Source organism: Ovis canadensis, chromosome 3 (genome assembly GCF_042477335.2).
Source record: "Ovis canadensis isolate MfBH-ARS-UI-01 breed Bighorn chromosome 3, ARS-UI_OviCan_v2, whole genome shotgun sequence".
NCBI lineage: Eukaryota > Metazoa > Chordata > Mammalia > Artiodactyla > Bovidae > Ovis > Ovis canadensis.
Window position 1 is genome coordinate 168,114,702 of NC_091247.1, and position 23,285 is coordinate 168,137,986.

At 55.1% G+C, this 23,285-nt stretch overlaps 1 protein-coding gene across 2 annotated transcripts in view; it reads right to left on the reverse strand.

Moving 5' to 3' along the window:
* The window catches only part of LRP1 (LDL receptor related protein 1), a 79,892-nt gene that overhangs the window by 44,595 nt on the left and 12,012 nt on the right, over positions 1–23,285 (reverse strand). For both annotated transcript variants that reach the window (XM_069584935.1, XM_069584934.1), the window contains exons 4-15: positions 21,314–21,433; positions 19,450–19,578; positions 19,067–19,330; positions 10,137–10,299; positions 9,821–10,043; positions 8,593–8,782; positions 8,031–8,174; positions 6,633–6,869; positions 5,257–5,437; positions 3,906–4,128; positions 2,577–2,778; positions 2,104–2,229 (exon numbers count right to left, since the gene is read on the reverse strand). In XM_069584935.1, the coding sequence (XP_069441036.1) occupies positions 2,104–2,229; positions 2,577–2,778; positions 3,906–4,128; positions 5,257–5,437; positions 6,633–6,869; positions 8,031–8,174; positions 8,593–8,782; positions 9,821–10,043; positions 10,137–10,299; positions 19,067–19,330; positions 19,450–19,578; positions 21,314–21,433 (2,202 nt within the window). The remainder of the gene's footprint in view (positions 1–2,103; positions 2,230–2,576; positions 2,779–3,905; positions 4,129–5,256; positions 5,438–6,632; positions 6,870–8,030; positions 8,175–8,592; positions 8,783–9,820; positions 10,044–10,136; positions 10,300–19,066; positions 19,331–19,449; positions 19,579–21,313; positions 21,434–23,285) is intronic.

A 23,285-nucleotide genomic window follows, 5' to 3' on the forward strand; every position in this document is an offset into this window, starting at 1 on the left:
GTCACTGTGTCCTGTCTGTGTTTTCACAGGGTGGGCTCTGGAAGCCCAGGAACGCCCATGGCAGTCCCTGGCTCTGGATCCCACAGCTCTGCTCACGCCTTTCTGACTCATCTCTTACCCTCTCTAATCCTGTGGGTTCCAGGGACCACTGGGTCTGGAGGCTGCAGGTGTCCCCCTTGGTCCTCACCTCTGCTTCCAGACCATTCTCCCTCTCTCCTCTCTCAAAAATCAGTGTTGACTTTCATGTTATAAAACTATATAAGCTCCTACCACTACGGGCCCCAGCATCCTTAGAGTTTTTAGCTCCTGGCTCATAGTCACTTTCTCCAGTCGTTCCCTTTAATTCTTGGTGATTTTAATGTCCATGTGGATACTCTTTCATTGCAGTGGCCTCTCAGCTCTGAAGCTCCTTTCCACCAATGCTTTTGCCCTGCACCTGGCCTCAGTCACTCACTCTTAGCTGTACACTATCTATGGCCCACTGACCCATTTTCCTTTCTTAGGATTGTATCCTAAGGAAACTGTCCTGAATCTGGGAAGGCATGAAGGTATAAGAAATAGCAGAGCTATAAGAAATAGAGCAGGTGATTAATAACCAGACTCTGGGCCAGACTTCCTGGGTTCAAACAAACCCCCGCTCTCACTTTGGGCCTCAATTTCTCCATTTATAAATTGGGATAATAAAAATACCTTCCCGGGGCTTCCCTGGTGGTCCACTGGTTAAGAATCTGCCTTGCAACGCAGGGGATGCGAGTTCGATCCCTGGTCAGGGAATTAGGATTCCACGTGCCATTGAGTAACTAAGCCCGTGCACCTGAAGCCCACAGCCACAACTAGAGAAAGCCCGAGTGCCACAGCGACTGAAGCCCACAAGCTCTGGAGTCCACTCATCGCCACTGCTGAGCCCTCGTGCCAATACTAGAGTCTGCACTGCAACAAAAAATCTCGCAAGACGCAACTAAAACTCCACATCTGCGACTAAAACCCAACGCAGCCAAATAAAGGAACATTAAAAAAAAATCTTCTTTACAAGAATATTTTAAGGAGTAAGTCAGTTACTGCATGGGGAGTGCTTAGAACCATGCCTAGTACATAGTTTGTGTTCAGTAAATGCTGGCAGTGATTCTAATAAAAAACTGGAAGCAACCTAAACATCCAACAGTAGAGAAAGGGCTGAGTAAATTATGGGATGTTTACTAAATGAAACACATTTTGGCCATTAGAAATTCTGCTGATGTACGCATGACACCCTGTCAAGTGACAAGCTCAGGAAACAACAGCAGGTGCAGAGTGGTTCCGTTTAAGTGAAGCGAATGAAGAGAGATCCGGAGAGTGCTCCCTGGACGGTAACAGCGCAAACTATGGGTGGTGGAATTTGGGGTGATCTGTACTTCTCTGTATTTTTCTATAGCGCTTGCTTGTTTTTACAATGAACATGACCCACTTTTATCTAAAACTGGGGCTATTTAAAACAATGCAATAATAACACAGAAAATTTGTGGCATATATGAGCCAAAAAAAGCAGAAAACATTTATATACACTACGATTTCCAGCCATGTAAAAACCCACCTAGGGGAAAAGGATGGTGTTCACTTACCACCAGGCTAACAGCACAGTGGTCGTTTGCTAGTGAGACTGGGCTTTTCCCCCCCTCTCTAATTTCCAATATTTTGAACTATTGTATTACTTGAACCATGGAGAAATAAACGTAAAAGAAGTTAAGAATGCTTTTCCCTTTCCAGAGCTGTCCTGCTCGCCTCTCAAGTTCCCCTTAATCTTCACGCCCTCCCCAAACCCCTAGACCCTGGTCACCGTAAAACCCTCCAGCACCTGGAGCCTTCACTCAGTCCATCCTTCAACTTTTTTTTTCGGTTGCACCATGCGGCGTATGGGCTCTTAGTTCCCCAACCAGGAATGGCACCCAGGCCTCCTGTACTGGAATCACAGTCTTAACCTCTGGACCGCCAGCAAAGTCCATCCCTCAACTTCTACTGCATCCCTCAGGGCCCTCTGCCTCCTTCGTCTCCGATCCCCATCCGGACACTGTGGCCTTCTGCTGGAGTCTGCTCCCCCACCTCCCACCCCAGCTGGGCCCCTCGTACCCAAACAAGTGACACCGTCTGCGTCCAACACCTGGTCCTCAGCACAGGCACACTGACGGCTCCCAGGGGTGGCCAGGCACAGGCTGCTGCAGCCGCCGTTGTTCACCCGGCATTTGTTGGTGCCCACTGTGAAGGAGGGGCCGTGGGCGCAAGGAGGGAGGAGCAGGAGGACAGGAGACGGGTTGTGGCAGAGTCAGGAAAGGCCAGAGAAGGGAGACGAAAGGCCAGGGGAGGCGGTGCATTAAAAGGAGAAGACAGAAAGAGGGAATGTGGCGGGGTTGAAGATGAGGAGATGGAGGCATGGGGCAGGAGGGGCGATGGGGAACATGGAAGGTCAAATTGGGGTGGGGGCCTCTCTTCTCAAGAGCCTCAAAAGTCAGAGCCTAGGCTCCCTGGGAGTGCCTTCACCCCACCCACAGGCGCCTCGCCCACCGTCCAGGTCCCACCACGTCCCAGTCCTGGTCCAGGGGTACCTTGCTGCTGCTGGGCATCATACATGCGGATCTCAAAGATGGGGGGCCGCTCGCTGCGCAGAAGGGTCACAATGGGGGCCGCCCCTCCTGTGCCCCGCTCCAGGCGGTAGACACTGCCGCTCCGGTACTCAGTCCAGAAGAGGTAGTTGCCATGGTGACAGAGGCCAAAGGCGTGGTTCAGCTCAGGACCCTCATACACAATCTAGGAACGGAGAGGGGCTTACCCAGCAGCTGAGAGAGTAGGGGTGCCTCAGGGAGGCTTAGGGGTTCACTGCTTTGTACACTCTTACGTCCACAGCCTGGGTGTGGGCTTCTCTCCCCCATCAGCCCAGAAGCCCCGAGGATGGGAGCTTTGCACACAGCTAAGTGCCAAACCCTGAACCCAGCGGACACTGCGAGGGCTGGCCCACACTCCTCTCCTTTGTTGATTCATATTCATTGATACCCCTCCAACATACGCGCACGTGCGCACGCACACGCAAACAGAGCAGTGGGCTGACAGCCAGACTCCATCCATTCGTTTCTTCACCCGCCACACGTTTGCCAGAATCTGTTAAGGTAGCACTCAGAAACAGAGAAGATGTGGTCCCTGCACTGGAGCCGCCACTGTCTCAGGAAAGGCACTCAGGGGCATCAGGGTGGCAGAGGGTCTGGAGACAGCATCCCAGTGGAGGTGGCCCCTGAGAGGTGTGCCAGGTGAGGAGGGGCTGGGCAGAGGCTAGAAGGTCTGCACAAGCAATAGCACAGAGGGCAGAGCCTTGCCGTATACCGGGCTCATGAGTTGTCCAATGATGCTGTCCCAGTGCTGGGAGGTGGGAAGTAGGGAGAAAGACGACCACAGAGATGGTCAGGACCACACTGCAGTTGGCCTTAAATACCGTGAGAGCTTGGGCCACACGCCTAGATGTGCACGGAACTCACGAATGAAGCACGCACCACCCGAATGAACGAGCATACGAATATACCATCTCTAGGTGTCTTGCACCTGTACACAGGCACGCGGTCTAGGCACACACCAGCATGTGCTGTGTGTACGTGCACAAGCAGGCTGAGGTGCACACGATGTGTACGCTCAGGCGGTCAGGCCCGCAGGCCATGTGAACAGTCACAGAGATACTCTGAAGAAGCAATCCTTAAACAACCCAAGACACAGGCACACAAGCACACCGAGGGACATACCCACAAGCTCACAGGCAAACACACATGCAGCCCTCGGGCCTGGACTCACACGGATGCCCACACATTCAGACACCCAGCCTCGGTCACACACACACGCGCGGTCCAGAAATGCACACATGAACACCTACACACAGCTGCATGCCTGCCCACCTTTCGGTCGGTGCCATTGAGCAGGATGGTTTCGATGCGGTCATAGAAGGCATCCACCCAGTACAGGCGCCCAGCTGGGATGTCCAGGCTCAGCCCATTGGGCCAAAGTACTGTCTTGGAGGTGACGAAGATGTCTCGGTGTGAGCCGTCCATCCAGGCCCTCTCTAGCCGCCCTCGCCGACTGTCCTTGGGGTCCTCCTCCCAGTCAGTCCAGTACATCCACCTGTGGGCAGTTACTGGTCAGCATCACATGGGCCACCCCTGCCATCAGCATCCTCCCCTGTGATCCTAAGCCAGGCAGGCCCTCCCAGAGCTCCTCACAGGGTCCTCCTGCCCTGCTCATCCCTGCTGCTGCTACTGCTGCTAAGTCGCTTCAGTCGTGTCCGACTCTGTGCGACCCCATAGACGGCAGCCCACCAGGCTCCCCCGTCCCGGGGATTCTCCAGGCAAGAACACTGGAGTGGGTTGCCATTTCCTTCTCCAATGTGTAAAAGTGAAAAGTGAAAGGGAAGTCGCTCAGTCATGTCCGACTCTGTGCGACCCCATAGATGGAAGCCCACCAGGCTCTTCCATCCATGGGAGTTTCCAGGCAAGAGTACTGGAGCGGGGTGCCATGGCCTTCTCCAGCTTATCCCTGGCCCACACGTTTCATTCATTCACTCCTCCATTCAACAAGTAGGTGCTGAGTGCCTACTGAGTTGGGCACAGCTCTGGCACTGGAGGTGAGACCAAGGCTGCCAAGGCCCCTCTCTCGTGGAGCCCATGTCCCACCCAGGACACAGACAAGAAACAGGTCAGCCAGGAGGGCCACACACACTGGAAAGCGATAGAGGTCAGGAGGGACTCCAGGAAGGGGGACAGCATGGAGACCAAGAGTGCAGCTGGTGAGGAAGGCCTCTCCCAGGAAGTAGCATTTGAGCTGACGTGAACACTGAGAAGCAGCCCCATGTGTAAATACTTGGGAGTCCCAGGCTAAGGAACTCCAAGAGCAAAAAGCCCTGAGGGAGGAAGGGCTGGATGCTGGCTTGAGGAACAGACAGCAGGCAGTGGGAACAGAACTTCCAGATGCAGGAAGTGAGGTGCAGAGGTCAATCGAGCTGCAGGCAGACCTTGCAGGACCTCAGGGCTGATGAGGGCACAGGGAGCCAGGGGAGGGCGCTGCTGGGAGTGACAGGACCAGATTGTTTCCGTCTCACTCCCACTGCCCTGTAGATAAGGACACCTTTCCCTCCTTCGGTCAAATCTTTGCTGCCCTCCCCCATCCACTCTCCGTCTTACCCCCTAGTCCTGAGGCCCATGGGACTCAGGCTCTGAGTCCCTTTCCTCGCCCCAAGGCCCTGGGAGGACTCACCCATTGAGTGGATCCACCACAATGGCCCTGGGGTGTGTCATTTTGCCCTCGATTAAGGTCTTGCGGGTCTGAGCAGCTTTCTCCAGCCTGGCCACACTGATGGTCTTCTTGGGTCCATCATCCGTCCAATACAAATTGTCCCCCATCCAGTCCACAGCCACGCCTTCCACATTGTGGATGCCTGCAATGGGGCGGGTGGGTGGGCAGAGGGGGAGTGTCAGAGGAGGCTCAAAACTGCCTCTGGTCCTTAGGATACCTACACTTTGGAGCCCTTGGCTACTGGGAGTGCAGGGAGCCTCCTGGCCGGAGATGGTGGTGAGGCTGGGCTGGGCTAGGAAGGTGGAGGAAGGGGATGGGAGGTCATTTGTGGTGCGACATCTATGTTGAGGCAGTCTCTCAAAACTGGACATGGCAGCGAGGAAACCTCCATGGCGTACACGGGCTCACTCAGGAAGGTATGTCAGGGCCTGAGGTGGGTGGAGAACTGGGACAATAGACACGTGACTCTGGGTACAAGTGCAACACTACATGCCAGGCCTAAAAACCCTGAGCTAACAAAACAAGTCAGTTAGGGAGTGACTTCTCACTTAGCTCCATGGTCCATCTCCAGCTTAAATAGCAGTTCCCTGGGAGAGGGAACCCCAATCTTTTCCTGATGAGGAGTTACTTTTGGTTTCCCCAGAGTCTTATGGTTGCTGACTGCTGAGGTTCTCTGAGTCGAGGTGGGGCGTGGGGAGCAGGACCAGGGGTGGTAACCAGCGTCAGTCAGACGGATTGGTCAGGAGGGCAGGTTTGGGAGTTCAGAACACCCGGCAGGCATGGTGCAGCACTCAGGGGCTCAGAGCCTCCACGCAGGTGGGTATTCAGAAGACAATGCACTGCTGACCTGCTGGGGCAGCTCAGAGGGAAAACTGGATTCCATTCACAAAACACGATTTTCTCAGGGCATGTAAGCCTGCAGCTCTCGGCGGCCGTGAAGTCCGGCTACATAGACTCTGTGTGTGCACATGTGTGCCTGCTCCAGTTCAGAGCCTCAGGCCTCTCCCTGGCTGTGCGCTGCGTGCAGCTCCAGGGCTCAGAGCCAACGGGAGAAAGACCCTGAGTTTTCCCAAGGGCTGGCAAAGATGCTGCCTTACCCATCCATCCTCCTGCCTCTTTTCGGCTCAGCCAAGAAGGGGGTCACCCAGGGGTCAATCTGTCTATCCCCTCATCTCCATGCCAACCAGACCAGCCAGCCAGTCACCAGGGGACTCTCCACACTAGGAGGGAGGGCATGGGGAGACAGATGCCCAGGCCCTACATGGCTTCCTGCTTCCTCAGGTGCATGCCACCTCCTGGGAGTCCCGACCGTCCACCTCCCACTCTGGGGCCCTTACCGTCCTTCAGGATGGTCTCCCGCTCGGTGCCATCGATCTTCTGGCGGCCAATGAGGTAGCTGGTGGTGTCGGCAAAGTAGATGAAGCCGGTCTCAGCGTGGAAGTCCAGGGCCCGGGGATTCATAAGGTTCTCGATGGGGATCATATGCTCGTCGGGAACCTTGGCCCCCATGTCCATGCCCCGGATGATGCCAGGCCGGCCCTTGCCATACACAAGGAACAGCTCGTGTTCTGGCTCTAGGGCAGGCACAAGGAGGGGCACAAAGTCAGACAGACAGACACACACACACACACACGTGCACACGACCACCACCCAGCTGATGCTCCGCCTGCAGTGAGTGGGTGGGGGCAGCACGGGGATCTGAATCACATGGACAGACACAAAGCCTGTAAGGCCCAGGGAACAATGCCCTGGGGGGTGGTTTCCTGTGGACTCCAGGGGTGGGAAATGGAGCAAAAGTAGCAAGTAGCATGTTTTCAGTAAGTGCCCACTGTTGAGTAGTGAAATTAGTGACCCAAATAGGTTGGAATCTGATCCCTTTTGACCACTTCCTCTGCTGCCATCCCAGTCTAAGCCACATCACTTCTTGCCTACGCCGCAGAAATAGCCTCCTGCCACTTCCCTGCTGCCCATCCTCCCCCCAGCAGCCAGCACGACTGTTTTCACAAAAGGGAGTCGAATTTATAAAGCCACCCAGAGCTCCTCATCCCAGTTAGAACACAATCCAACCTGGGTCCTCATCTCCCTCATTCGTGGCTCCCCCACCCCACCGCCTCCATGTTGCTCCCCAGCACTCCAAGCTTACAGTGGCCTCTGAACCCTGGCACTGCCGATTCCCTCCGCCACAAACGCTCTTCCTCCAGGTACGTGATCCACTTCCTCACCTCACAGGGAGTTTGACTCTAATTTCAATTCCACAGGGACGCCTTCCCTGAGGGCCGTCTCAGCGGGAGCCTGGGCTGTCATCATGAGCACCATGCTCCGCTCTATTTTCTTCCTAACACCTACCAGCACCTGAAGTCATTTTTGTGTTTGCCCACCTCCTCTGCCAGACTATAAGCTCCACGAGGCCAGAGACAACATCTATCTTGTTCATTGCTGAACCCTTGCTACCAGGACAACGCCAGACACAGTGCGTGCTCACTAGATACTTGATGAACAAATGAAGGGCTGAAACGGGCCAGCTGACAGTGTTCTGAGTGGGAGCCTGAGTGGGATAGTGGGAGAAGCCCTGCTCTCAGATGGGAGTTCAAGTCCTGGTCTGTCCCTCACTGGTGACGATACTTTGGTTAAGTCCCTCCATCTTTCTGCATCTTAGAGGGAAGGAGCTGGGCTATGGGAGGCAGACCCCTCCTGCCTCATCCCAGCAGGCACCCAAGCCCTTCCCCAGCACTCACTCTTGCACGACTTCCCGTCACTGCCCAGGCTGAAGCCGGAGCGACAGCGGCAGGTCCGCGCCTTGTGGCTGTTGGCCAGCAGGCAGATGTCAGAGCATCCGCCTGGCTTCCCGTACTGGTCGTTCTCGCAGGCATGGCTCCTCACTGGGGCAGGGTGGAGAGCCGGTCAGGACCCCTCGAAGTCTCCGTGCCAGGCCCTGAGAAGGCTTCCTCAAGTCTGACCACACTCCCTCCTGCTGCTGTCTTTGTGTCTGCTGTCCCCTCCAGGGACTTGGAAGCCGCAGGACTGGGATTCCTCTACCCTCACACCACCCAGCCGTGAGACTCAGGTGGGGACTTTCGTGGTCAGGGGTCACTGCTGCTCACAGCCAGGTGCCAGTGAACCGGGAGGGGTGATGGACATCCTGAGCAGAATGAGGGCAAGGGGCTCCCGGGGTGGGATTCGGAGGCTGAGGGGCAGACGCAGGGAGGCATTCTGGGGTGGATGGCTCGGAGAAGCAGTCATGATACAAGAAGAGGGCCCACCGGAGGGTCCCGGAAGGGGCTGCGGCGCGCCGCTCACCTCGGGGCTGACGGCGCTGGTGGTAGATGTGGAGGGCACCGCCCTTGTCCACACGGGTGACCACCTGGTAGTCAGTGCTGTTGAACCGGTTCACACGGATCACACTAGTCTTCTGCTGGGCGTTGGCATTGTCCGAGTTGGTGGCGTAGAGATAATTCTCAAACACGGTCAGGCCATACAGGTGCTCGATCTGCGACGGGCAGGCAGGAACCGTCAACACGAGAGGAGAAGAGATTCCTACCTCCACCATTGGAGAACTGGTCAGCTTTGCATCCAGACTCCGTGACTCGCATTCCTAACTTATCCCCCCATTATCCAACTCCGTGCTTTACTCCTGGACTATCTTCTCTGGACTACCCTTTCTTGAGATTTGCTTGTCAAATCCCACTCATCCTTCACAGGGCATCTCTTTGGAGGGCTTCTGGAATCTTCTAACCAGAGATGACGGTCTCTGCTTCCACACTCCATTTCTGGCTGTAATCTACTGTCTGGTGATCTGTGGATTTACTCTATCCCCTCGGCTCAAACCCCTTGAGGGAGGAACCAGACTCCTCCCTCTCAGAATCAGGCACATATCTGCTGATGGAGTGACTTTGCACTGACCTGGAATTGGATCCTTCCCTCTGTCCACAGAGAACATTCTTAGCCTGCCTTTAGCTCCCAGCTTTCAGGAGGGTTGAGAGGACAGACTGGCCCCAAGCAAGCCTGATAACAGCCCCCATTACCTGCATAATGTATCTAAGGTGACCTTCTATCCTGTTTGTCCAAGACTGACCCCAGGGGACTTCAAGAGTCAACACTGGGACAGTCTGGGGCAAATCAGGATGGATGGTCACCCTAATTTCACCAGAACAGAGATGCCATCTTTGGGCTGGAAGGGCTTCTAGACCAGGCTCAAATGCTATTTCCCAGTGGTGTGACCTCAAGCAAATCACTTAATCCCTGTGAACCCTGAGATTCTTCAGCTGCCAAAGGGGAACTGAGTCACCCTGCCAGCTCATTCTCCAGGGGTTGCTGTAGGGACCACATGAGAAAAGGGAAGCAAAAAAGGTGTTCTCTAAAACGACTGTAAAAAAATAAATAAATAAAAAAAATAAAACGACTGTGGCCATCCAAGTGGAAGTCATGACCTGTCCTCTTCCCCCAGTGCTTGTGCCAAGCCCTCTCATACTGTCCCCCGTCCCGGGAGGCCTAGAGAAGGGTCCCAAAGCTGAGACTTCCTCCTCACCAGGATGCCCTGGATGATGGTCTGCCGGCCCTTGCCCTCGTAGTCCACCACCTCAATGTAATCCAGGTAGGCATCAGCCCAGTAGACAAGGCGGCTGACGAGGTCCAGCGTGATGCCGTGAGGAAAAACGATCTTGCTGTCCACCAGCTTGGTGCGGTTCTGCCCGTCCATGTCACAGCGCTCCACTTTGGGGATCTGACCATAGTCAGTGAAGAACACCTTCCTGTGGGCAGACAGCATGTTATGCTGGGTCTGAAAGCTGGGCACCCTCCCTTCTACCAGGGCCTCTGCCTCTGCCCCTGCCTGCCCTGCTCACCCCATGGCAGGGTCCAGTGCGATGCCCTTGGGGTTGTACAGCTCCAGGTCTAGGAGAGTGACACACGTGTCCCCGTTTCGGTTGCAGACAAAGATCCTGTCGTCAATGTCATCCACAAAGTAGAAGTTGCCAGTCAGCCAGTCGATGGCCATCTGTTCGACATCTGGAGAGTGGGAATGAAAGGGCTATGGGGGAGGTCTTCCCCTGACATGCCCATCTCCTCTGGGGTGCCCTCCTTCACCACTCAGACCACGGCTCTCTCTCCTCCCTAAGCTCCTACAGGAACTATCGGCAGTGGCGTATTTTGCCTGGTGTTGTTGGCAATCCTTCACCAACCGCGTCTCTCCAAAGACAAGTCTCTGAGTATACTCCTTCATAGCCCTGATCCCCAGGCCGAGCTCAGGGTGGCACACATGGGCAGCAGGAAATCACTGGCTGGCTGGCTGACTGACAGGTTTCCCAACTCTAGCCCCTGCTTGAATGGGCCCATCTTCCTGCACTTCTGAAAGGCAGTAAGGACAGGTCCACAAGGTCACTCCAGAATTTTTAAAATTTGCTTTTTCTTGGAATAAGAGCACTCAGGCTAATAAAACATCACACATCTCTGCTTTTTATCAACTCTGTATGGTGAGTCGGCTTATCTCACGCCAGTCAGGAGCACCAACCAGAAGCTATACGTGTTTCCTGATTTTTCAAAATGGAAAAGCCAGGCATCCGTCAGTAAATCCAGTCTAAGAGAAGAGAATGTTCAAATACAGGGCCCACGAGATGGAAAAGGGAAGGCCCATCGTGGCAGAAGATTGGGACCAGTGACATGGGTCAGACTTCCTGTTCTCATTTCCATGGCCGATGCTTCTACTTCCCTATTGCTCAATTTCCTCTCTCCTGGGGAGGGTGGAAGGAGTGGGAAATAAGATATAAGGTGGAGAAGAGAGCACAGAGGAGGAGAACCACTAAAGGACTCTGAAGGTAAACTGAGGCATGACTCATAAAGATGGGGAGCTTCAGCAGGGTGGGAACGCGGGAGGAGGGTGCAGGTCAGGTGCCCACACTCAGTCTACATCACAAGGACCTCAGACTCAGGGGTGGCCCAGGGTAGCAGAAGTCCAGGATACAGGAAGTCTGGGGATGGGACCTCTGCTGTCCTCCTGGTGGTGAGACTCCTTCTCTGCAGGACCCACTGGCTCCCATCCATCCATCCACGGCCCTCTCCAACTACTGCTATCAGAGGTGATGCCTCTAGCAAGCTGGGACATCTTCAAGACAGTGACTCCCTAGACCCCTGCCTTGCATTCTACTTCCACCAGTTTCCCCAATAGGCAAAGGAATCTTTGGACCATCTGCCTTTGGCTGAAACTTTTTTTTTTTTTACTGGAAACTCCCACTAGCGACAATCAACCCAGTAAGGACTTCAATTCTTGCACAGCTACAGGTATAATGACTAGGCTTTCTGCTAATCCTCCCCCTTCCCCACAGGGATTCAGGGGCTGTTTCTTAACAGAGGATGGGGGTTGCGGGGCCAAGGGAACGGGAACATGGCTCCCAAGGAACTTGGCCAGGCCCTGACACTGACTCACAGTCACAGGACTTAAGTTGAGGGAGGAAGGGAAAGAGCCAATTTGAGACTTTCATCAAACTAGTTTCCTCTTCAGGTCCCCCCTGTTGCACCCCACCCCAAGACAACTGGAAGGAGAAGTCACAGGCATGAGCTGTTACCCCGTGAGTGCTCAGGTGCCCCTAAACCCAGCCACTGTCTCCTCTGCGCCCAGTACTGTCCCGTCCTAACAAGGGCAGAGAGAAGGGGCTCATGGGTCCCAGGCCAGGGCAGGGGTTAGGCGAGCAAATGACCCCACACTGTTATCTTGGAGAAAGCAGATGAAAATGAAGGCTGCTGGGTCGCATCCAGAGGAAACCAAGGTCCCAAGTCAGGGTGAGGGGGGACCTGCCACAGTTCCGGGCAGCCAGCAACGTGGCTGAAAGGCAAACAGATTAAAAGGCAAACTTGGTGGGCACAGTGGGGGTCTGGGGGCTGCTGGCATGTAGATGGACCTTCTCATTCGAAGCTGTTTCCCCAGCACCAGCTGGTGCAGCTGCGTTCTTCTCTCCAACTTCCTGAGGCTTCCCTGAGTCACTGCCCGGCTTCAAGGCTGGCAATACACTGCCCCTGCTCCCCCATGTGCCCTTCCCTCAGCAAGAGGGGAGGAGGAAGAAACCTGAAGGGATCTGCTGCCCCCGTTTCGGATGGAGCTCCACATCCTCTCCTCCAGACCCAGAATGTGCTGACCTTCGGGCCTCCCTCCTGGCCTGGGTTCCTTGCCAATTCCGGGAAGGAAGGCAGAAGGGATTGTCCTCGCTCTCTGATATTCACCCTTGGCTGGTCCCCCCTTCCACCTCCCAAAGGCCAGGCAAGGCCCCGCTCAGCAGGCCGGTGAGGACTTGGCAAGAACAGGAGTCCCCAGCCTAGCCTAGGCTCCCCTTTGGTATTTTTGCAGCTGGAGACTATTAGTTGCAAGCAAAAATCCTTTGTTATCCAACCCCCCTCCATCACATTATTTTCCTTTCTTCTCAAGTCCAAACTCCTCTGCCCACCACACTACATATACTCACAAATAGGCACACACATACACACACGCTTGGCCACTCTTCCCAATCCAAGCGTAAGGAGATGGGCTCAAATGGGCACCTTCCCTCCGAAGACGGTGCTGGACTGTTGCCCCCTGTCCCGGGGCACAGAGGGGACAAGTGGAGTCCCCTGTCCCATGGCATGTAGGGGACAAATGCAGTCCTGGGCTTTGGCCTAGAGGACCTCACATTCTGGTCCCACACACCCAGAGAGCAGCTGTCCCCTCGTGGGCCATCCTTCTCAGGACCGATCCACTTCAGAGACCTTCCAGAAGGCCCCTAGCCAAAGACCCCAAATCCTGAAGACAGGAGAATCTCAGGTAAACCCTAGGGGAGGGATGCTGTGTGGTGGTGGGAGGAGTCTGGGGCTTGTCTGAGAGCTGAGGGGCCGGCGGCTGGTAAGCTGGGAGGGTGATGAGACAGAGGAGAGACCACAGCCTGTCAGTGACGTTGCAAAGGACTTTCAGTTCCAGGCCCCGGAATAGACCTGGGGTGTGTGTGTGAATGTTCAGGCCTCCCTGAGACCCCGCCCCGATGCTCAGCACTCTGTACTCCCCACAACTCCAGCTTTTCTCAACGTCTCCATCCTTCACATCATTCAAGAAGCATCTCCCTAAACAGTGGCTGCTTTTCCAGAAACAACACCACCCATCTCATTCCTATGAAGACCCTAGCTTCAGCCACAGGATTTAAGACACTCTTCCTACAGTGATCCTGGGGAAGAAAGAGAGCCTCTATGCCTTGGGGGAAATATCCCCCAACACATCCACACACCTGGAGATTGCAAATAGAGTACAAGGTCCCTGGACAAGGAAGGAAAACCACACTTCCAGCTCAACCACACCCCGAGGAACACACGGACTTCTGGGCCTTGTTCCAGGAAACTCTCCCACCACTCTGCTGCACCCTGGGCCCAGCCAGGCTCCAGACACTGACAACCCAGCCCAGGTTTGAATCCTGGTTCTGTCACCTTCCCACTGTGGAACTATGGGCAAGTTACTTGATGTCTCTGAGTCTCAGTCTGCTGATCTGGAAAATGGGATGATGTCATTAATAGCACTCAGCACAGGGTTTGGCATGTGATAAACGCTCTACTAACGGGAGCTGCCGTTCACACCATCCCCTGATCCTCCCCACCCCCCAACCCCATCCTTCCTGCCTTTTCCATCTGTGCCTTCAGCCAGAGCCATGTGGCCTCCTGACTAAAGGTGGGCAGTTTGGGGCTGACGCCTACTATTCATCAAGACAGTTCAGGCCCCCAGGAGGAAGATCTCTGTGTGGCAGGCCTTCAGAAGCCCCAGGAGTTCCTCTTATCACAGCCTGTTTACCTGATGACAAATACCATGAGGGCAGGGCACTGTCTTTCATTTTGTGCCCAGTGCCCGACACACATGTACTGATTCATTCAACAAATATTTGGCGAGTACTGAGTGCTCATGCTGTTGTCCCAGTGCTGGGACATCAGTTTTTCCCTTCCCTGCTTCTTCCAGAATCCTCCTTCTCTGGCCTGAGGATGCCCAAGACAGACAACCTTCCTGCTTGTCAGAGCTACTCTGGTGTCTCACCCAGGGGCTGGGAGAGATGCTCGGGGGTCAGGGCCCTCACAGGTAGGGAGGAGACCACTGGGCAGGCCTGGCAGAAGCTTTGCTAAACAGCGTGTCTGCATGCTCCTCTTTCCTGCTGGGTCCTGACTTCAGCTTTTCTCGTTCCACCAGCAGGTCTGGGGATCAGCCACGTGGGGTCAGCTCTACCCCCTGGGGCTCCCTCCCTGCCCCGTGTGTGCTTCCAGCCCCACTGTCCTCCTCTGCCTGGCCCAGGCCCACACAGGCTCAGTCCTGGGTCCCGGGGTGAGAACGCTCGGACTCTGAAGCTCCGATTCAAAGTCAGAACCAGGGTCTTCCCACTATTGAGAAATGCTGGCTGGGCTCTAAAATGCATCTCTCTTGCTTAAGTTACTTCCTTTGGCTTGAAAACAGGGAGGGGGTTGTTGGGAGCAGGCTGGGTGGAGAGGCAGCTTCAAGGAGACAGCGGGGGAGGAGAGCCCTGGGCTGGAGCCGCGCCGGGAGACGCAGGGCCGGCCCTGCCTGGCCAGGAAGAGGAGCAAAGGGCCATTAAATGTGAGGAAACTGGGAAGGGGAATGGGAAGCAAAAGCATCAGGATGTGGGGAGCTTGAGGCCAATGAGTGGGCTGGCGAGAGCCCCTCGATATTCTGATACCTGGCAGGTGGGAAAGGCCAAAGAAGCCAGTTGCCGGCTTTCCTCTGTGACACTGAAGGGTTCTGTAGGCTGGGGTGGGGGCTGAGAGGGTCGGGGTAACCCGCTCCGTGGGAGGGTGGCTCCCCTGCCAGCCGGGAGGCCAGCTCATCAGACTCAGAGGATCAACTCTCTCTCTCTGCCCCTCCTCTAGACAAATCACTGCCCTATTTCCTGTTGTGATTTTAAACACACACACACACATACACGCACGCACGCACACATGTGAGGGAGGGAAAAGTGAAGTTGGCCAGCTGGACTTAGGGACCCATTTCGCAACCTCACAGCCTGCAGCCTAGGAGGCCTTTTCTAGGCCTCCCAGCCAACCTCTTCTTTCCCTGTGCAGCAGGGTACCGGGGAGAAACCTGAGGACCTCTGAGGGCACCTCTGGAGCATCCCCCCATACACAGCTCCAGATAAAGTGACTGCAGCAAATCTCATTTCCCTCAAGGCCTCTGTTGGCAACCTCAGAACCTCCTCTCAGCATGCACACACATCCTCCCAGGACCCCAGTTCTGAGGACTGTGCCCGTTCTTTCTACAGTGGAAACATCCTGGTAGCCCAGGCCAGAGGAGCAAAGCCAAGGCCACTCAGGGCTGCGGTGGGTGGGGGAGTTCCTACGCTTGACCTCTAGCCCTGCCCAGGGGCGGCCCTGCAGGGGGCTGGACAGGACCTGAGGTTCCTTCAGAGGGTGGTCAGAGGTGGGGTGGGAGGGTGGGCAGGCCAGGACTGCTGACCTCTCAGGGCCTCGGTCTTTGGTCTCTCATTCCCAAAATGCTTGATGTGTTTATGCACAGCTTGCTCTACCATTTATCTACCATTTCTTTATATCCACTCACTTTTCTCATCTTGCTGCGTCTTAAACAATCTATGAAATCAGAGATTTGATTTGCCAGTTGTAGGAGTTTCCTAATAGGTATTAAAAAATAACATAACTATTAATATAATAGTAAAAAAACGCCATGTCCACACACAGCCTAAACATGAAGGCATTCCCACTTGGGGAAAGTGTTAGTCACTCACTCATGTCCAGCTCCTTGCGACCCTCTGGACTGTAGCCTGCCAGGCTCCTCTGTCCATGGAATTCTCCAGGCTAAACTACTGGAGTGGGTTGCCATTTCCTTCTCCAGGCCCACTTAGGGAAAGGCAGTCGTAAACCCTGAGTGGGGGCAGGGGGCCCAGGGTCTTCCCTGAGGATCTCCTGGCTCTCCCCACCACGTTGTCCAGTCATGGGATCAGAGTCCTCAGAAGCCTGACCATCCTGCCACGCATGGCAGGGGAGGATGGGCCCTGGGTTACATTCCAGGAGGGAGGGAAAGAGATGAACACTGAGTCCCCAAGACCCAGCTCCCACCCAGGCCAATGAAAGACACAGGCTGGGGAAGGAAGGGCTGGCAGCCCGGCATGTTAAGGTAGCAAAGTGCTCACATGCACACACACACCTGTCAGGACGAGTGAGGACACGGGCAGTGGATCTCTTCCCACTTGAGCAGAAACGGATGGAAGGGCCTGGGCTCAGACAGGAAACAGCAGGACCTCAATCCTAAGCCTGTTCCACAGAGCCTTGCATGGAGCTGTGCTGACCACTGCAGGGCCCGGGCGGGGCCCTTCCAGGGCTCAGGACTCAGAGCAGGTCTGGCTCACATATACGCCCCAGGACCCATGTGAAACAAGCTCACTTCCTGGCCTCCTTCCTTCTTTCTATTCTATTTCTGTTTCCAGAGTTTTCTCCAGGGCAGTCTCCCCCCTGTGCTGCCTTCTTCCCACACCAGCAGGCAGGCTTCTCTCAGCCCCTGGGCTCTGGGCTCCAGCACCTCTCCCTTGTCAGGCTCCTTCCTCCCATGTGGGGCTCAGCCCGGGGGCCCGATGGAGGTCACGGTCAGCCAAGAATGGCATGATTGCAGGGAGGGCTCCCCCAGAGGGCCGAGAGAAAGCAGGAGAAAGCAGCAGCCTTCTTCTTCCTGCCCCTGGGGGAGCTAATTACAGGCCAGCAGCCCCCCCTGCACAGGTGAGTGCCTGGGGCCAGCCACGCTTGCTCTCGCTGGCACTTGGGCAGGCCATCAGCCTCTCCTGGGAAGGGGGATGAGCTGGGGGTGGGGGAGGGTGCTGGGGAGAGACACTTCCGACATCCTCAGCTCAGGGCCCATAATTAGTTTGTGGGATGAGAGCAAAACAACCATCTTCAGGGTGACAGCCAGACAGTCAGGCGGCATGGGCGGTGGCAGGGCCGAAGGAAGGGACAGAGGCCGGGGCGAGAGGAACCCATTCATTCACCCCGGTAGCATTTCTCCCCAGAACCTTCTGGTCTTTTCTGGCCTCCTGGACTCTGCCCCAGAGGGGCCCAACGAATCTAGCAGACTCTGAAGCTAACACTCTCTGTTTGCCAAGGGAAGGGTACCCGCCTGAGGTTATTTCCTGCTTCTCCTGGGGAGGAAGGCACGAGAGGAGCCAGGTCAGAGCAAGAGCAGAGAAGGTTCCCATGAGGGCATCCCCACCAGGCCACCTACCCACCAGCCCATCAGCGCATCGTCCGCCCTGAGGCAGGGCCAGGGAGGGAAGGGCTGGAGCTGTTTGCCCAGACAGGCCTGATGGGTGGGGCTACTGACAGGGAACAGGAGAGGGCAGCTGTCTCATGGGGTCTTGCCCTAATCCCACCCCACCTACCATGGGGTTCCTGAGCTGCCGGCCCCTCAAGAGCTCTGCTGGCCAGGTGTTGGTTGAGCCCCCAGCCCAGCACTCCAAGGATGACAGGTCTATCACAGGCAGCCTTTGGTCACCAACAGCCCAAGGACCCGCCCTGGGATGCTGTGGAGGGGCTGTGGCTGAGCTGTGGACCATTCGATGAGGCCACAGGGGAGGGGGGCTCTCAGAGGAACTCCTGTTCCCACCAGAACTGAGCCGTTGGGTCCTCCTGGGATTTCTGTGCAGAGCATCAGGTAGGGACCCATGGAAGAAACTTCAAGATCTTCTGAACAGGCCCCACCCAGTTCACCATCCTAAACCTCCTGCATGGCCTCTAGTGACTTCTGGCTTTCACTTCAATTTGTCTGATCTTGCCAGACAAGCTCAAGCCCACTATGCAGATTAGGAAACCAAAGCTTGAGAGAGGGAGTTCTGGTTTACTCAAGGTCACACACAGATCAAGTTACCCTCTCTCCCAGGGGGTCAGATCAACCACAGGCCAGACCTCCCCTCAGCCCTGTGGTGCATTTCCTGGAGATGTGATGACGCAAAGGTTTTGTTTGTTCATGTAGCATCTGAGATGAGCAATGACGCAAAGGTTTTGTTTGTTCATGTAGCATCTGAGATGAGCAGAAGTGCTCGAGGCACCGGACCTCTGCCCTGGCCCTGTCCCCAGCCACACCCCACCTTCCACCTCTGAGGCATCAGCGTACAGCCTGGGGTGGGAGATCAAAGGGGAACATCCAGGATATCTGAGAGCATTCCTGGTGGGGTCATTCCTGGCACAGAGCCTGTCTGCCAAAAACAGCCTCAGGACCCCCACAGCCACGCTGCGGCAGGGAGTCAGTTCTGGCAATGCCCTCAAGGGAAATGACAGACACGGAGATGGACCCAGCTTGGCCCCGACTCCTCTGCCCTCAGCCACAACTTAGCAAGGCTCCTCTGGCTCCAGGCCCCTTCTTTCCCTTGCTGTGGCTCCCGCCATGTGGGAAAACCCCTCTGTGGACAAATCAACACTCTTCTCTCTGAAAAGGGACAGTCCCTGGTCTCTGGAGGTTGACCAGACATTGTCCTCTCGGGCACTTTTCCTAGGAGGCCCTTCTCTGCCCTGGGCCAGAAATGCTGGAGCCATCAGAGGCTCAGCTCAGAGAGAGGAGAGGAAGCATGGACATAGCTCTGCCCCAGGTCCAAACAAACGTTGCCACATTCAACTCGCTGCCTCGGCCTCAGTCGGGGGCTTTTGTCTAGGCTCCTGGACCAGTCAGGGGTCATCCCGTCCATCCACTCCCCCGACCCAGCTTGTCCCAGACAGGCTTTGCCTCGCCCATCTCCCCCACCCTCGCCGGCTCCGTGTGCTGGAGCAGGTGACTCACGGTGCAGGCTGAGGGAGATGTTGATGGTGTACTCATCCACGAAACCCTTCAGGCCGGGCATGCGGGCGCACTTGAGCTGTGTCTGGGCAGCGCTGTCACCAACGTGCACCCAGCACACCGTCTCGTTGGCGTAGCTGAAGTCCATGGCTGTGGTCTGCCGGGTGCTAGTGGGCGTGATGGTGGAAACCTGGGCCCCACTCAGGTACGTGGCCAGGATGTTCTGTGAGTTGGCAATCAGCAGCACAGGGGGCCGGTCAACCGGCTCTGGAGACACAGGAGAGAAGGGTCAGGGCAGCAAGCGGCCCTGCAGCGCTCTGGCCTCTCCCCGTCAGGGAACGACACTGTGGGTGCCTAGCTATACGGTCGCAGGTAAGCCCACCTACCATTCTTGGCCTTGCAGGAGCGGTTGTCTGGCTGCAGCAGGTACCCTTCCACACAGCCACACGTGAAGGAACCATCTGTGTTGGTGCACAGCTGGCTGCAGGTGCCATACACTGAGCACTCGTCGAAGTCTGCCGGGAAAAGGCGAGAGCGTGGTCATTTCCAGCATGCCGAGGGCAGGGAAGGGAGTGCCCTCAGACAACACCTGGGGTGTGTCCATCCCTATGGCTACTTCGGAGAACAGTTTGACAGAATCTACTGCAACAAGAAATGTGGAAACATTACCACCTAGCAAGTCCAGACCTGGGATCCACCCTAGAGACGTATCTACACCCGTGCTTATCATCCATTCATTCAGAAAATATTTCTGCAATGTGCCAGGTACAGTCTTAGGCTCAGGCGACATATCAGCAAAAAAAATAGATTCAAACTGCTGCCCTTTTAAAACTTAAGTTCCGGGACCTCCCTGGTGGTCCAGTGGTGAAGAATCTGCTTTGCAATGCAGGGGACGTGGGTTCAATCCCTGGTCAGGGAACTAAGATCCCCCAAGCCATGGGGCAACAAAGTCCGTGTCCCACAACTGAGACCCAATGCAGCCAAATAAATGAATAAATAAATATTCTTTAAAGAACTTAAATTCTGATAATAAACGAAATGTTGCTATTATAATAATAAACAAAATAAAAAGGCAAATGACATGTTAGAGGAGTTAGTGCGATGGGAAGTAGCTGGTGCTATGAAAAAATACTAAGCAGAGAAAGGGGACAGAGAATGCAGGCAGTGGGGATGGGATTTTAGGGCTGTAAGGAGAATCTCACTGAGAAGGCCACATTTGTGCCGAGACCAAAAGGAGGTACATTTAAAACAGAAAAGTTTGCATTGTTTGTAACAGAGAGAAACCGGGAACATCTTACTCATCCAAAGGGAGATGGCCAAGTGAACTGTGGTAATAGTCATACATCACCGTGGTTTTTAAAAGAATGGGGTAGATCTCTACACATTAACATGGAAAAATCTCTAGAACATAGTGGGTGAAAAAACTGGAAAACAAATATGTACAGTATGTGCGTGTGTGCTAAGTCGCTTCAGTCATGGCTGACTCTTTGCCACCCCATGGACAGTAGACCCCCAGGCTCCCCTGTCCATGGGATTCTCCAGGCAAGAAAACTGGAGTGGGTTGCCATGCCCTCCTCCAGGGGATCTTCCCAACCCAGAGATCAAACCCATGTCTCTTAACGTCTCCAGCATTGGCAGGCAGGTTCTTTACTACTAGGCCACCTGGGAAGCCATATACAGTATGATATTTATGTAAACAAGATCACATGCACATAAACAGTACTTTCTATTAGATTTGGTGAATACATGTATACCTGGATAGAAAAAGGCCTGGACAGAGAAGTAGCACACTGTTAACAAGAGCTGATTTCCAGAGAGATGGGGAAGGGGCCGTAATTAAAGAGGCTTTGTTAACGGGGACTTTGGTTTTGTCTGTAATGCTTTAAACCTTTTTTAACAAGAAAACTCACATATGACCTATATATATATATTTTTTGGCTGTGCTGTATGGCATGGGGGAATCTCAGGTCCCCTACCAGGGATCAAACCCATGCCCCCTGCATTGGAAGTGCATCTTAACCACTGGACCACCAGGGAAGTCCTTGACCTTGACCTATATAATTTTTAAGATGAGTTTTGAAAAGTCTGGTGGAAGCAAGTGGTTAGGGCCCACAGTCACGCCCTGAAGCTGTAAGGCGTGTGGTAGACCCACCTCCTGTCTTGCACCTTTCAAGCTTTCTCCTCCCCAACCTAGCCCACTGACCCCCCAGCACGTCCTGAACCCCAGTATGTGCACGTGTGCACGCTTACCTTTGCAGGTCTTGCCGTCTGCCTGTAGTTGAAAGCTGTTGTTGCAGTAGCAGGTGGGCCCGTTGAGTGTGGGGACACAGTGGTGCTGGCAGCCCAGATGGGAACACTGTCCTCGTTGCTCTGTGGGCGGGGGTGGGGGGTGGTGGGCAGGTGACACATGCTCAGGCCCCCAGATCTGGCAATCATACCCAGACAGCAACCTTCCCTCAACCCCAGTAACCACTTCCCAGGCCTGCAGGGTCAGAGATGAAGTGGCTTAGGAAGCATCAAGTACATTTTGTAAGCGAGGAAACTGAGACTGATGAGGGTATAAGACAGGTCCAAGGTCGCATCGCCAATTGTGGCTCAGAATCTGCATCTTCCGGCTCTGGCTGCCCTGACCCGCTCCTTTCCTAGTTTGCTGGTCAACAGCACGTGGGGACTAACTCTGAGCCCCTTCACATGCCTCCTGCCTGTAGCGCCCGAGGACTGCAATTTTGGCTTTGGGGCTGAAGGGGAAGTGCTGGCAGGGAATCGAGTCTTGCCACGCAGGACCCCAGATCTGGTCTGGAAGCACGCCTGCAACCCAGCCCTGGTGTCCGAGAGGGCCCAGAGAGAAGGCCCGAGACCCAGGTAGAGGACAGGAGAAAGAGAAGCAAACCTGGCTCCCCCGGGATCTTTCTCTAATCTTCCTCCTGCCTCTGACCCACTTCCACAGGGGAGACAGAAGGGAATGAAGCAGGAGGGGGAAGAGGTGGGGGAGCAGCTACCTCCCCAGACCAGCGACCCAATTAATGGCCTTGCGTGGGGCCAGGCGGCCTGGCCACAAAGACCCCTTTGTCCAGTTGCCTCACACCCCTGCTCCCCGCCTCCCACCTAGGAGAGAGCGCTGCCCAAGATGCTAAGACGTTTAGAGGCGCTAAGCCTGCCAGGAGGTGCAAAGATGGGGAGCCAGGCCCTGGTTAGCCTTTCTCCTCCCCACCTCTGTCCCAGAGCCTGAAGGTGCTTCCCCAGTCCAGCCTTGCCCCCCAAAGAGGGGAAGTAGTGTTTGTTTCTGGAAAATCTAGAAAAGAGGTTCTCTTCTGGATATGGGGTAGAAGGATGAGGAGGTCCAGCTTCTGTAGTTTCAGAGAAGGAAGTTCAAGCCCTAGGTTTCCTATGTTCTTGGTTGTTTGTCATGCTGACCTTGTATGCAAAAGCAGGCGAACTTTAACACATACTGTCCGATAAGATGGGACGCGCATGGTAATTGAAGTCAGCCCCCTGGGCCCACATTCTACATCCCATTCCAGGAGCTTCTGACAAAAACATGCAGACTCAACCAAAGGAAAAGGATAAAAATCTTCCACAAACTCCCTGCCCTCAGTGAACAGGATCCAGATGTGTCTCTTCCCACAGGCAGATGTTTTCTGACACGCGTTATAGACACAGGACAGGGTCTCCACCCCCAGGGGCTTGCCTAGGGCCTCACAAAGCCAGCTTCCTGTTCCACGCCCAGACCTTGAGGGCGGTAGAAGTTCCTATTCCCTGAGGTGCAGGCCTGAGCTTCCTCCCCCTCCAACCCCCATCCTCGGGAATCTCTCCCATCCTCAGGAGAGATCCAGACTCCCCCTGGGACAGAAGGGTCTCTAGAGGAAGACCTGCGGAGCTGGTGGACCTGAGATGCAGGTGGGAAGAAGTCTGACCTACTGTCTTAAAGTTCCCTCCTCAGTTGGGGGGTCGGAGGAGGAACCCTTCCCATGAAGCAGCTTCCAAGAGCCTCAAAGACCTGCCCTTCCCAGGGGATGACTTCGGGGGCCCTGGCAGGGGAGGCAGGCAACAAAGCTCCAGACCTCCCCCCTTCCCGGGCCCTGCTTCAGTGACAGCATCTGCTTGTCTCTGCTGCTCATACTCAGGTTCCCTATAAGAAACCGTGCGAAGAAACAACCCCACTGTTTACAAAACTGAAGAAGTATGAACATGCTGACCTAGTAGAGAGCTCTCGTTTCACAGG